The sequence below is a fragment of the Strix aluco genome, chromosome 19, assembly GCF_031877795.1.
Source record: "Strix aluco isolate bStrAlu1 chromosome 19, bStrAlu1.hap1, whole genome shotgun sequence".
Lineage (NCBI taxonomy): Eukaryota > Metazoa > Chordata > Aves > Strigiformes > Strigidae > Strix > Strix aluco.
Window position 1 is genome coordinate 16,026,628 of NC_133949.1, and position 13,736 is coordinate 16,040,363.

The 13,736-nt window shown below is 60.2% G+C and overlaps 1 protein-coding gene across 3 annotated transcripts in view; it reads right to left on the minus strand.

The window, feature by feature from the left end:
* The window catches only part of CLUH (clustered mitochondria homolog), a 39,087-nt gene extending 25,903 nt beyond the window's left edge, over nucleotides 1-13,184 (minus strand). Inside the window, exon 1 of one of the 3 annotated variants that reach the window (XM_074845551.1) lies at nucleotides 13,027-13,184. In XM_074845551.1, coding sequence (XP_074701652.1) covers nucleotides 13,027-13,135 — 109 coding nt within the window. In that variant the 5' untranslated portion in view covers nucleotides 13,136-13,184. Of the gene's footprint in view, nucleotides 1-2,307; nucleotides 2,897-4,787; nucleotides 6,762-13,026 lie in introns of those variants that run through there. The other 2 variants (XM_074845550.1, XM_074845552.1) reach the window with 2 other exon arrangements.
* Nucleotides 13,185-13,736: the final 552 nt, after the last annotated feature.

Below are 13,736 nucleotides of genomic sequence, written 5' to 3' on the forward strand. Positions count from 1 at the left end.
CTAACATACCTCCTGGTACGCTGCTGCTCAGCCAGGAGAGAAGGGAGGGGATGAGACGGCGGTTGCATTGCTAAGCTGCGCGTCACGTGGCAGCTAGGTTACCCCACAGCTCCCAAACAGCTCCCACAGCCCTGCCTGCATCTGGCCACCCTCCGCATTGCCAAAATACTTTGCAGAGATCCCATGGTGCCAGGGCAAGGCTTTGCCTAAGCAATTTTACTCAAGAAAAAGGTGACGACATTTTAAGTGCTCATTTAGAGATGCGTCACGGGGATGGGGAGCTCTCTGCACCTACTTCACTGCTCCCAAAATGGTTTGTTTTCTTTTCCAATAAGGTGGATAGGGTCAGAGAGCTGATAAGATCTCGGAAGCTGCAGGTCTCTGAGAGCAGCCTGCACCCACCAAACCGGGCTGGGGACGGTGCTGGAGGATACGCTGGACCGAGGTGCTGCACCACCCGCACACCCGGCCGCCAGACCCCCAAGTCCTGCATGGTGGTTCCAGCTTGGTGCTCCCAGGCACAGGGACAGAGCGGGCTGGGGGCTCGCCCGGCTGCTGGGAACAGCCTTTTGGAAAGGCTGCCGGGGGTCAGGGCAGCTCAAAGCCAGGATAACACCCCGAGGTCGCTGAGCAGCACGCTGCAGTCCTCCAGCCAGCTCCTCCTGGCAGGTCTCTCTCCTCCTCCTCCTCAGCTCCCAGGCAGGCACCAGCCCCAGCTGCGCTCCAGGGGAGACGGCAGCTCAACCTCCCTCGCTGCCCAAACGCAGTCTGGTGCTCTGCTCCAAGACCTAAAGCTATCACAGCTAGTACTTGCCTATCAGCCCCAACTGCTCGGGCAGCCCAGGGAAGTCACCCAACCTTCACCACAGATAGAACAGGGGTGGAAATGTTACATCCCCTCGCACACCTCAAATGCAACATGAGGCTGCAGCCTCCAGCCCCACTGAACATCCCCAGAGGGTCACAGTCCTGCTCCAGACTACGACTGCCAACAGCAAACCTCAGAGACAATGGCCAAGGCTGAATCAGGACACGGTGAAAGAGCACGAAGCGCAAGGAAAGCGCACCCGTTCCAAAAGGCAGCAGGTAACAGAGCTACCTCCAGCAGCCTCGGCTGCCTTCAGCATCTCGGCTGCTGCTGCTCATGTTCCCTGTCACTCTGTGTATGTCCCTAACAGAAGCCGCTCACTTCTTTGACAGATGAAAGCACAGGCAAGGCAGGCGAGAGGCCTGGCTCCGGCTCTTAGCAAGCTACAGTTGTGCTAGAGAGGAGGAGAGCGAAGCCTCACGCAAGAGTGCCCCAAGAGCTGTGGTTTCAGGAAAACCATGCTATGCCCGGAGGGCTGGGGAGAGCCCCTCGTCACACACTCCTCGCTCCTCCCAGACTGCCTGACCTCACCGGGATGAGGAGGGAGAGTGGAAAAGCTACCACAGAAAAGCTACACTTGGGGCTACTGGTACCACAGGCAGGACGACCCTGCCAGGCTCCCGAGCCAGGCGTGGCCCAGCCCACCCGAGCAGGGCAGGATCACCCAGCTTTTGCTCCTGCTGTCGCAGCAAGCGGAAGCAGAATTTGGCTGAGGAAGGCTGGACCGCCGAACAGAGACCCAACAGCCCTCTTCAACCGCTGTGGCAGCAGACGCCATGGGCAAGACCCAGGCACAGCCGCAGCGGTGCTGCCCACCGCCCCGAGACCCCCGTCCCCACCCGTCCGTGACCGAGGGCCTTTTCCAGCAGCGTCACTGGTGACAAGCCCGAGGTGCTGCTCAGGAACAGTGGGGCTTCCGCTGGCTGCCGAGGTGTGGAAGGAGCAGCCCGCGGGATGTGCAGCTCCTGTCTCTCTGCTCTCATTCCCAGCCGTGGCGCCTGTCCCGATGCTCCTGCAGTCTGCCCTGTGCCGTGTCGCACTAAAGGCTTCACCAGGGATCCTCTCCCACCAGCCGACTCAGCAGCAGCGAGGTGGGCGCTGAAGCTACTAGTTGGCAGGATATTCCCAAAAGGGACACTGTCACCTCTGAGTAAATGTGATTTTATGTCGTTTTACTAAGCAAGATCCAGCAGAGGAGGTGCCTCCATAGCAAGCAGAAAATAACTGCCCAGCTTGGAGCTGGCAGTGGGGAGGAGGAAAGCAGTGCATAGGGACTAACCAAACCAGGGGACAGGCTTCACACGAGAGCTGGGTGACCCATGCACACGCTGGTCTTGCGCACAGCAAACACCTCCAGCTGCACAGCCAGGTGGGGACAGCTTGCACGCAGCGGGGAAAAGTGACCAGCCAGGACCATGCTTCTGCTTTTCGCTACTCACTGGTATCAGGTCCCCAAACTACCGATTGTTTCGGAAATCAGAAGAGCGTTTCTCATCTGCAGCAAGACCACATATTCGCACTTTCCATCCCTCTTTCCCCACGTAAGCGAAGAGGGGGCTGGTGTGGCTCTGCACTTTGTGACAGAGAGAAACATAGAGGCAACACCTTCACATCTCCTTAGGCCAGAAGATCCAGCTCCAGACAGCACTGTCTTAAGTTTAGAAACAAAAGTTAAGCCTAGACTAAGAAAGACCAGCTCTCCAGCAGGTTAACCCTCTGATTTAAGGCCAGCAAGGGCTTCTCAGCAGGGATTTTAGGGCAGGGGTATGCTTTGACAAAAACAGCATGCTTTGTTTCGACCCCAGCTGACGGCAGCGCAGGCCAGCTTGCCTGGAGGACGTGTTGCCTGCCGGGTGCTGACTCACGGCCTGTGCTCTCCCCGCGGGGAAGTGGAGCTTCACCCACCTGCCTTAAAGTGGGTCACCGGTTCTTCCCACCTGCTGCAGACCGGCTGTGCCGCGGCCTTGGCAGCGCCGGCAGGCAGAGCGAGGCGAAGGCGCCAGGCGCTTCATTTCAGTACATTCAAGATGGCAGCAAGCACAAGGACACCTGGAAGACTCCTGCAAAAATTTCTCTCCTGTTACTCACTCTCAGTTGAACCCCAGACGGGCCAGGAGCCGCGTTTAGTCGCAAGCTCTCACCCACAGGAGAAAGCGCTGGGCGATGCAGCCCGGACGGTTTCGCGGAAGGCGGCTGAGTCATGGAGAAGCCGTCCCACCCGCTCCGGGGCACTGCCCGGCCGCTCCAGGGGCGCTGCCGGAGTGGGAGATCCCTCGGAACGCCTCGGCCTCGAGACGCCGTTCTGCAGCCTCGACCAGAGGCCGTGACCTCCAGTCTCCCCTGTCACTCCAAGGGACGCACCAGCGTCCTGGCAAGGACCCTCCCCCTTTTGGCCCCTGGTTTGTACCCGCAGGCACGGCGGAGGCTGCTAAGCTCCAGCTTGCCCTGGCTGGCAGCCGAGCTGTAACACGATGTTCTCATTGCTACTCGGAGCACAGCGTGACCAAACCCCGGGTGCGTGCAAGGCGACAGCATCAGGAGAGCAGAGAAAGCAAAACACCTACCAGGGAAGGCGGCAGCACAGGCACCGCCTCACCGGGAGGAACCAGCAGCCTGACCGTGGCTCGCACCTCACCTGGAGGTTCAGCAAAAGGATTAACTCTCATCTTTGCACCTGGACAAGGAGTACACAGGCCAAGGCGACACTTCCTACTCACAGCAAGCCTGCAGAGGTGCTGGGCACCCCCGGACCCAACCGATCCTGGCACACCCCAACCTGAGTGTCACTGGCTGCATACAGCAATATGATAGATCATGGGGAGTTTTAGTTAAGAACTAATTAATGTTCAAACAAATCTTCTAAACTGCAGTCACTAATCCTTTTTTTAAAGGCAAGATTATGTTGCTGCAAGTTAGCCTGGTCTGGAGAGCAGGGGAAGGAACAGCACGAAACCCAGAGACTGCTCTGCAGGAGAGACGTTTCCTTCCCGACATTTAGTAGCAGCAGAGATTATGAGACACAAAACCTGAAAATTAAACCCCTGAAAGCAAACGGGGCACTAGACCTGAAACCAGGCAACCAGCTCGGGTCAGTCACCCTGCACATCCCCTCGTGCCACCAGCTGCACCAAAAGACAACCAAAGTTCTGAACCCAAAATTCAGCCACTCCACAGGGACTGAAAAGAAACAAAACACGGTGATAGAAAGGCAAAATTTGACCTTGAGACTTACAAAATAATAACCTGAGTTTCTCATATCCTAGAAGTCCTGGCCAGAACAAAAGCTGCTCCAGCTCAGTCACCATTTGGTGCCAGTTCATGGAGAAGTGGGAGAGGAGGAAAGCAGGACACAGCCGAGTGGCTGCCCCCTCCCACACCGCAGCAAGCAGCTGGGGCCCCGCTGTCCCCACAGCACTGGAAAGATGCATGGGGCGAAGGAGGAGAAGGAACACCCCGTCCCTGTGCTCAGAGCAGCCACGGAGCTGCTCCATCCCTGCAGCTGGGGCGTCTCCTCCCACCCGCGCACGGCTGAGGGCAGCTGAAGGCTCCAAGCAGACGCTGCTCCCATCCTTGGCCGCCCCGCACTCCTGCCCACCCGCCTGCGGTCCTGCACAGGGACCCTGTTCACAGTCACGAGAGAAGGATTTGCCTTACGAATTAAGGAAAAAAAAAAAAAAAGCAAAACCCCCTTATGTTTGTTTTGCCAACATGGACAAGGCACAGACCCTTGGCACACAGCTGGTGGGATTCCTCACCACCTTCCTCATCTTCCTCCTGCCATGAAGTTAAAACATCACCTCGCCTCCCCTCTCCTTTGTCCTGCCCCATCCCAGGGGCACACGCAGCCACCCACCCCTGCTACGAGCATACAGGCGTCTGGGCTACCCGAAGCATGACAGAGTGCCACGCCACTGAGCACCTAGAAGTGGGAGCTTCTTCTTCTTCCTCCTCTTCTTCTGCTGCTGCTTCGAGGGCAGCACCTGCACCTGAGAGCCAGGATCACAGCCTGACCTGCCGCCGGGGCAGGCAGCGGGTTCTGTCGCTACAAAACCAGTACTTGTGTCCTGAGCTTTAGGTGACACCTCTCCAGAAGGGACAGGCATGACTGTCCTTTGGGCTGGCGGGGTTTTCCCTGCGCCCGCTGGCAGAGCAGAGGGAGGTGTCCCAGGGCTCGCCGGGGAGGCAGCAGCATCTCTGCGTTTCGGCACGCTGTCTGGATCCGCGAAGGCCGTGTCTAAACGTGAGGCCACTCGTCCCTCATCGTGGCCGGCAGGACGTGCTCCCAGGGCTGTATCTCCCCCATCAGCTGCTTCCACGTGCTCCTCCCGGCGGCAGGATCTGTGGGCTAAGCCACTGTCCTCAAGTTTCACGCAGCTCTGGCAGGCCTCAAGCGACGGAGCGTGATCGACCAGCCCTGCCGGCCCTTCCCCAAGGTCGGCTGGAAGGACAGCCACCGCGCGGGATGCCTCTGCCTGCCGGAGTGGGCTGGCGGCGCCGGCTCCCCAGCAGCTCTTATCGCAGACCGTCACCATTCCTTCTTCGTCCTTAGCCTTGCAGAGCTCTTCGATGTATTCGGTGCACTTCTGCAGGCTGCCAGTCACCGCCACGCTGGGGATGATGTCCGGATAGGGCCCAGCACGCTGGGTAGCTTCTGGCCTCTCCGGGCAGCCGGCGCAGCCTGGGGGAGGCTTTGGCAAGAGGGGCGACCTCTCATCGGGCGAGTTAAAGCTGCGCGTCTGGAAGATCAGATCGGTGACGTGCCTGCAGCAGTTTGCAAAAAGGCCGTTCCCCATGATCGCAAGCGGCCTGGTTCATACAGCACCGGATTAGAAAAGTTAAGTTTTGTTTGCACACATAGACTGAAGTCCCCACGAGGCAAACGCCCACGCGGCAGCCCTCGCCCTCCGCAGCCCAGACCTGCTCGCCTCCTCACGCCGTCGGCTGCCTTCTCCACAGAAAAATCCTGCTCGGCCCCAGGGTGGCGGGACGCAGAGGACCGGCAGCTGACTCCGTGCGGCGTCCTGAGCTCACGTCCCGCCTGCTCGCCAGAACCGAACGCTGGGCTCGCAGCAGCTCTCCCAAGTGCCCCCCCGGCGACCTTCAGCCCCCGCGCGCCTTCGCCCCTGACCGCCACGATATCCACGAAGCCCAAAGGCAGCTCCCAGCAGCTGAAGCTCTCCTCTCCCCGCCGCGCCAGAGCAAAACCAGACGCGTATCTAACAGGTTCCTCAGGCGCGCTGGCAGAGGGATGCCGGCCCCACGGCCCCGGCCCGGGGGGGGGTTATAAATAGCCTGATCTCGAGTGCTGCACCAGTGCAGCATGGGACGGGTGCGAGCGCGCTCCAGCGCTGCCAGACCTGCGAGCGAGGGAGATGCATTGAATTACAAGGCGAGGGCAGTTACTATGGCACGCCCGGGCCCAGGCCCAGCCATCCATACTAAGCAGGCGAGCACAAAACAGCCAGGCAGTGAACCAGCAAGTAGTTTCCAGACGGATTTTCTGTCATCTCACCCTGCTCTGCCATGTCAAATGCAAACAAACCACAAAACCACACACACAACCCCCTAACACCGCTTCTCTCTTCCTGTACTACTTTTAAGAAATCCCGGCAACTGAAGCAGGGATTACGGAGATTTCTGCAAGCCCCGGGGAGGCCGCAGCCGAGCAGGCCGCAGCATGCCTCCTGCGAGGCCACGGCCGCCCGCTCCTCACCTTCCCCCAGCGGCATTAGCCAGGCATCACAGCCCCGCCACGGGCCGGCACGCAGCCCGCACCGACACACGCCACCCGGCATCCGGCTACGTGGGTCCCTTCGGTGGTCCCAGCTTCCTGGGACACGTGCAAAGAGCTGGATCTTTCCGACACACAACGTGATGGGCAAGAGCTGCAGCCCGAACCAACCAGGCTGGGATCTGCCTGGAAAAGCATTTGTGTCCAGTTAGCAAAACCCAAGAACCCTCCCACTCCCGGCAGCCAGAGCTTCGGCACAGGTTTCTCTTCTGAGTGCTCGACATGGCTTCACAGACACAACTCCACACTGAGCAGAAGAAAAAACACGTGCCACATCCCTAGCACAAAAATCTCAGAACTAAACCAAAGCCAAGACCACGCAGCTCACATGAGCTCAAGGCCAACGCAACACACGCAGAGGAAGGGCAATCCCTTCTCCCAAGGCAGCTCCCAGCACCTCTGTGCCAGCAAGCCACCCGCCAGGAAAAAGGCAGAAGCCAGCTGAAAGCCAGACCAAAAGCTCTCCACGGGAAACCCTGGCTAGCCGCTGTTGTCCTTTTAAAGAGGGACCAGAAGAAAAGTCTCTCCCACTCCAACTCTCTGGGGCTCCTGCCCCAGTAAGCAAGGGGCCCTTGGCACCCCCACACTGCTCTCCCAGTGCAGGAGCCGCCAGGCCTTGGAGCCCCAAGACAAGGCACCCCTCGGCCTCGGGAGCCAGCACCAACTTTCAGACCACATCAGCATTGGTAACTCCTTTTTTTTCTGATGATTTTTGAAGGAGTTTACATGTACTGACAGCTTCAACTCTTCCTCCTTCTCAAGAGACCTCTGGGAAGAGGTGCAACCTCCTCCTGGAGAAGTACCCGGTCAGGTCTCGCGGAGCTGAGCCGCGTTGCTTCAACCCAGGCCAAAGCAAGTTCAGAGCTGCGCAGTCCCTGCTGCTTTAACACATGAAGGCTGGTGTCAGAATAGCAGATGCAAATCAAATTTTACCTGAATAATAAATTAAACAAAATAAGTATTTTAATGAATGTAAATAAATTGACTAAATGAATAGGCATTAGCTCCAGAGATGGCCTGAGTGGAAACGTTTCTGCAGGACATCCCGTCAGGGGAGGTGGGAGACAGCCTCCCTCTACCTCCCCAGCGGAAACCACAGCTTCCCACAAAGTTTCAGCACTTTAGGTGCAACAAGCACTTCTTTTAATAAAGGCCACAGTGAAACGTTGGAGCTGCTCTACTGCCGTCATTAAAGACAAATTGGTTATAACCCATCTGTGGGTAGAGGTATAAGCACCACATTTATTTTTCAGCGGCTTTCCAACACCTGGGACTGACTCGCACAGAGAGCGTGGCGGGGCTGCAGCGTGCGGCTCTTGACGAGGGCCCCAGGCTCGCTGGTCCCAACACCTCTCCTGCGGCACTAACAATCCCTGGACGGCAAGTGGGAAAATTAGTCATTCCCAGCTCCTGTGTATCCACAGTAAAATTTGGCTGGATCAACCTAAACAACTCAAGCCACATTCCAGCCTGCTTAGAAGTTTGTGGCTTTTCGTATTGGGATTGATACCGGGACATTTGCATTGCAGCTGTGCCCCAGGGCATTCACCGGCCCCACAGCTGCTGGCTCAGGCACTTACAAGCACCAAAATGCCTCACGCTTTGCATTTGGCACCCTCAGTTACCCACGCTGTGCTCTCCACATCTGGGAACTACATTTAAACCCATTTGTAAACTTTCTACCTGGCCAAAATTTTGGAAACTTAGTCCTGAAAACTAGCTGGCTAGCTGACCTTGCTACAACAACATGCAATTCAAACATCACAGAAATCAGGAGCAAAGAGCAGGACCTAAGGCAAAGTGCAAAGATCAGCACCAACAAAAACATCAACTGTGTTGGGAAGAGCACGTTCCTCAAATTTCAAGAGAAGAGCCAAATAAAGGAATTGCATTTCAGACAGATCCCGAGAATCAGTCGATAATTCTCCAAGCACGTGTTTTTTATTCCGCACATTCCCTAGTTTCGGAGGAGGCAGCAAGAGCCCACGACAGCGAGCTATCCATCCCCTTGGACTCCGCACGCAGCAGGACCAGCGGAACATGGGCCTTGCAGACAGAAGCAGCCACGCTGGGAGGCAACAGCCCCAGCTCCACGGTGCGGCAGGGCGGGCTCCAGCTGCTCCCCGTGCTGCCGCTGATGCCCGTCACCACAACCACAGCAGCTCCGGAGAAAACTCCCCACAGCACAAGCCTGGAAAGACCCAACTGTGCCGGTCCCAAGAGCCCTACGTAAACCTTAACGTGGCCCAGAGCGCCAAGACCCGCAGAGGTGGCGGCAGGGAGCTCTGGGAGGGTTGGCAGGGGAGATCCGACGGCTGCGATGGTGTCCGCAGCAGCTCCCGCTGCCTCCCCACAGCCTCCCACCCTGCCAGCCCTGCGCCAGACCCCCCCTGGGCCAGCTCCGGGCCGCACACAGCCCCAGGGCAGCTGCTCCCCGTCTCTGCAAGAGCATGCTGCGGGCCGGAGCCAGGGAAACTCGCTCGCCTGTCCCACAGAAACCCAGTGGGCACCCCCACCCCAGCTCGCCCAGCGCCGTGACCCGAGCTGGCACTGGGGCCCCGCTTAGCCCCAGCCCAACCCGTGCACTGAGCTGCCAGGCTGGCCAGTCCTACCCCCGTGCCTGCTGGCAGGGCACCGCACCACGCCACCTGCAATAACACCCCACCATTCCAGCCTCATCCAGCCGCAACGGCAGGAGCTGAGCTAGCGGGGAGCCTGGGAAGGGGGCCTGGCGTCAGCCGACCCCAGGAGCTCTGGGCAAGAGTCACCATCCTGCAGGTTTATGGCGTGGGACAGTAGCTACAGCAAACTCTGAGCCTGCAGCTTCATCAACAGGTTGCAGTAGAACTTTTCTCTTTAAGGGGAAGGGGAACCTAAGGAAATGCTTTTTTTAAAAAATGTGACATTAGTCTAAGGTCACTCTGCTGTAGGGAACCTTACTTCAGCACCCTGCTTCGTGGGATTCCTCCCTCAGGACCAGTCAAGCGGCTGGTGAGCACCGTGGCAGTTATTTCTTCAGCTTAGGAAAAGAGCTTACTTCTGTGAGCACAGATCTATTGTCCCACCCAAAGAGGGGAGGTTTGTCACCTGCCTAAGTGCCTCTCCGCTGAATTGTCAAGAAAATGCCAGATACCCACTCGTCCCAGGCTCACAAACATTAAAGCGGTGGAATGCAACGGAAAGCTCAACCGCCAGGCAGGCAGGCGTGAGCCCCGCTCCGTCAGCCAGGCGTGAGCCCCGCTCCGTCAGCCAGGCAGGTGCGGGAGGTGAGAGCCACCCGCTAACCCTTCGGCAGCCTGGCCAAAACCTGACCTGCTGCCAACAGCGACAGCCACCGTGGGCCTCGCTACACTTCGGTTTTCATCTCTCATGCTCTGTCTGAGAGCTGCCCCGTGGACTGGTTTTACTTCTCAAATGCAAATAAAAAAAAAATACATGAACTTCAGACCTTTAAAGCTTCTAGAAATAACAACTTTGTAGTACAACCAACACGATGCAAGAAGGCAAAGCGAGCACTGGAAAGCTGCGCCAGGAGAGGGGTGTGCTGCCAAGTTTAGTCATTCACAGAGGACGAAGACAAACACCGGACTCTGCAACACAACACTGTTTTTACTGTGCGTGAGGCGGTTCTGCGGGTGGATTTACCTGGGTGCATGTTCCTGACCTACTTACTTCCGCTCCTCAGTTGGGAAACGCATGAGCAAGGCTGCTCAGGCAGAGCAGCGAGCTTCCAAGAGGGAGCTCAACTGTTATCCCCCCGGCAGAGCCGCTCCAGACGCCATCCCCTCAGGTTCCCGTCTCCCATCTTGCCGCACAGATGCTGTGTTATCACACTCCTTCCCTCTTCTTAACCTTGTAGCGGTGATCAGATTTCTCTTGCACAATATTCCTCCGATTCTCCCCCCGAAGCCCGTTACAACCTCATATTAAAAAAAAAAAAAACCCTGACTGCCAGCAATTCAGCCCTTTCCAAAACACCAGCAGACCTCCAAGGTCGGGCAACAGACAGCGATAGCAGATCCCGAGATTAAGAATCAGCCTTCTGACCTTGTCACTAACGCGCAGCCACGCTTGCCTCCACAGCAGTTTTCCACTAACACCTGCATTCGCCGCTTTTTTAACAGAAGACGTGGCTGAAGATATGGGCGGCCAGAAAGAACAGGGATGGAGGGACCTAGCTAGACAGAGCAAATCTTTGGGCAAGGCAAGGTTGGAATGCATTTTACAGTAGCTAGAAGCACTGCTAAACTTGCATGAGACAAACTTGATCTAAGGCGGTGACAACTGTAAGAACAAAAATAACCCAAGAAACGCTGCACACAATGGCTGTCTCCATCTCATGCTAGTGAATAAGAAAGGTAACGTAACCCATAACCGCCCCCGTCAGAAATCGTTACAGGAACCCCAGTAGTTCACATTTTTGAGCTTCTGCACTCAGAAGGATGGAGTGGCCCCAACAGTTTTGTCTAGCTTGGAGGCAGGGAGAAGCAGCCATCAGCCCTCTCGCCCTTCAGAGGCAGAGAACCCCCCCGTGTCGATGCCTGGCGCAGCAGAGGGGTGCATGTCCTCAGCGAGCAGCCCCCTCAGAGCCTGCCCATGGTCCAGCAGCACCCACAGCCTCCTTCGGACAAAGCAGGGCGCCCAAGAGTGCTCAGGCAGAAGGAGCATCCCGGGAAGCAGAGCTGGGCTGGCTGCCGATGCGCAGGGACAGGCTGCCCAGAGGCACCGCCTCGGCCCTTTCCTCCCCAGACCCACCAGGTGCCTGAGCAATCCTGCAGTGCTGAAACACTTGGAGGATTTTTCCACCTCCCTGCCTCCTTCAGTCTTCAGTTTGGGCCCCGAGAGGCAGGGATTACACAGCGTAACTTTTTAACCCAGCTGCTGGCCCTGCGGGCCTGACGCCCGCTTTCAAACCTGGCGCGCAGGGGGGAGGGGGAGGCTTCCCCACTCTTGAACCGCGTCCAGCTCGCTCCAGCGCCAAACACCGATGAACTTTGCTTTCGGTGACAAACTTCAAAAATTCACCTCGCCACCATAAAAATCAGGGGAGGGAGGAAGCAGCGGGTCACTCGCTCAGCGGGTATAAGTGCCTCAGGACGGAGGCCAACCACAAACCACGCTGCTTCTGCCCTGGCTTCTTGTGTGTTAAAGATCAGAGAAAACAGCTGAGCCCCAGACCAGCGCTCGGGACAACTTCTTGATGGTCCAACGCACCAAACCCCGCACAACCGGGAGCAGGCTCATGCCCAGAGCCCTGGAGCCGGTGCTGAGCACAGTCAGGACGCGGGGCTGCACCTCGTCCCTGGCCTGAGCCCCTCAGGCTCTGACGGGCCGCAAGAGCAGCCAGCAAAGAACTAACACGTGTAATTCTCAGCTGCGGTCTCAAAGCCGCCGTCCGCCCTTCCCAGCAGAGCCCAAGTTCTTGCTTTTGAGTCTTTCCCAACGTGTCAGCGGCTCCCGTAACCCCAGGACAACCCAGCCCTCTCCTGCCCACCTCCGCGGAGCCGCCGAGGTCCAAACGTGGGCAGCGCCAGCACCCGCCTACGGCTGCCGGTGCCGGTACAGCTGCGCCCAACACGCGCGGTACCAACGGTCGCGGCCTGGCGACCGCTCCTGTGACACCCCCCCCCCCCCCCCCCCCGCGCTCCCGGTGCTACCGGTAACAGCACCGCAGCGTGCGTGGCGGCCGCATCCTCGCAGCCGGGGCACGGGGGTCCCGCCGGGCGGCCCCGGCCCCGCGGATCAACCGCCCCGGCCCGCACCGCTCCGAGGCCCGCGGGGCCGGGCCCGGGCAGCGCACGGAGCCCCGGAGCGGCCGCTCCACCCCCCGCGGCCGCGCGGTGGTGCGGCCCGGTGAAGGTGACCTTCACCGGGGCTCGGGGCTCGCTGCTCCGCCGGGACGGGCCCGTCGCACGGCGCGGCCGGTCCCCCGCCGCTTCCTCCGGCTCGACCTCGCCGGCACTCGGAGCAGCGGCGGGAATCACGCGTCCCGGCCCCGCTGCGACCGACGCGGCCTCCAGCAGCCAGCGCCTCCCCGGGGACGCGGCGGCCCCGGCGGGGGCTGCGCGGAGCCTCCCTGAGCCGCGGAGCGGCCGCCGGGGCCCGGCACGGCTTCCCCGCGAGAAACGGGGGTCCCTGGGCCGGGGCGGGGGGCGGTACACCGGGAGCTCGACCCCGCGGCGGGGCAGGCCCGGGTCCCCCCCGGAGCAGCCGAAGTTGTCAGACGCGCCCCGAGTCCCCGCCGCTCCGCCGGCACCGGGAGAGAGGGCGACGGGCCCGCACCCCCCGCACCCCCCCGCGGCGGCCCCGCCAGGCCCGGCCCGCGCTCCCCGCCGCAAGGCCCCGACCCCGGCTCCCCCCCCCTTACCGGGGCGCTGCCGCGTCTCCGCCGGCCTCCTGCCGCGGGCGCCCGGCTCCTGCTGCTCGGCGGCCGGCGCGGCGGCCGGTACCGGCATCTCGTCCGCTTTAATGACCATGGGGCCGCGCCGCGCCCCGCGCCCGCCCGCCCGCCGCGAAGGACAGCGCCGCTCCGGCCCCACGTGGTGCCGCGGCCCCGCGCGCCGCTACGGCAGCCGGCACGGGCCCAACCTCTGCGCGCGGCCGCCGCCAACGCCTTAAAGGGGCCGCGCCGCCGCCTCGCCCTGCGCCGACCGACCCCCGCCCCCCCGCGGGACCGGGCGGCGTGGTGGGCGCCGTCGGGGGGGAGGAGGAGGAAGAGGAAGAGGAGGAGGAGGGGGGGGCGCGGCGCGGCGCGGCCCATGGAGGCCCCGCAGGCCGCGGTGAAGGTCACTGGCTGCGTGCGACCTTCCCACAGGCCACAAGGTCGCCGGGTGGGCGGGCCGGGTGCCCCCGGGGTGGGGGTGACGGGGGGGGGGTCCCCTATCCCGCACGGCAGCGCCTGCTCCTGCTTGGGGTGTTCCCCAGGGCAGCTGTGGACAGAAACTTTGCAAAGCAGCCATTTTTCCCCAAGTTGGGGCCTTGGGGAGAGGAGGGGGGTGCAGGTGGAGGGATCACAGCCTGGTTTGGGTCAGAAGGGACCTTACAGCCCACCCAGTGCCACCCCCCACCCCGGGCAGG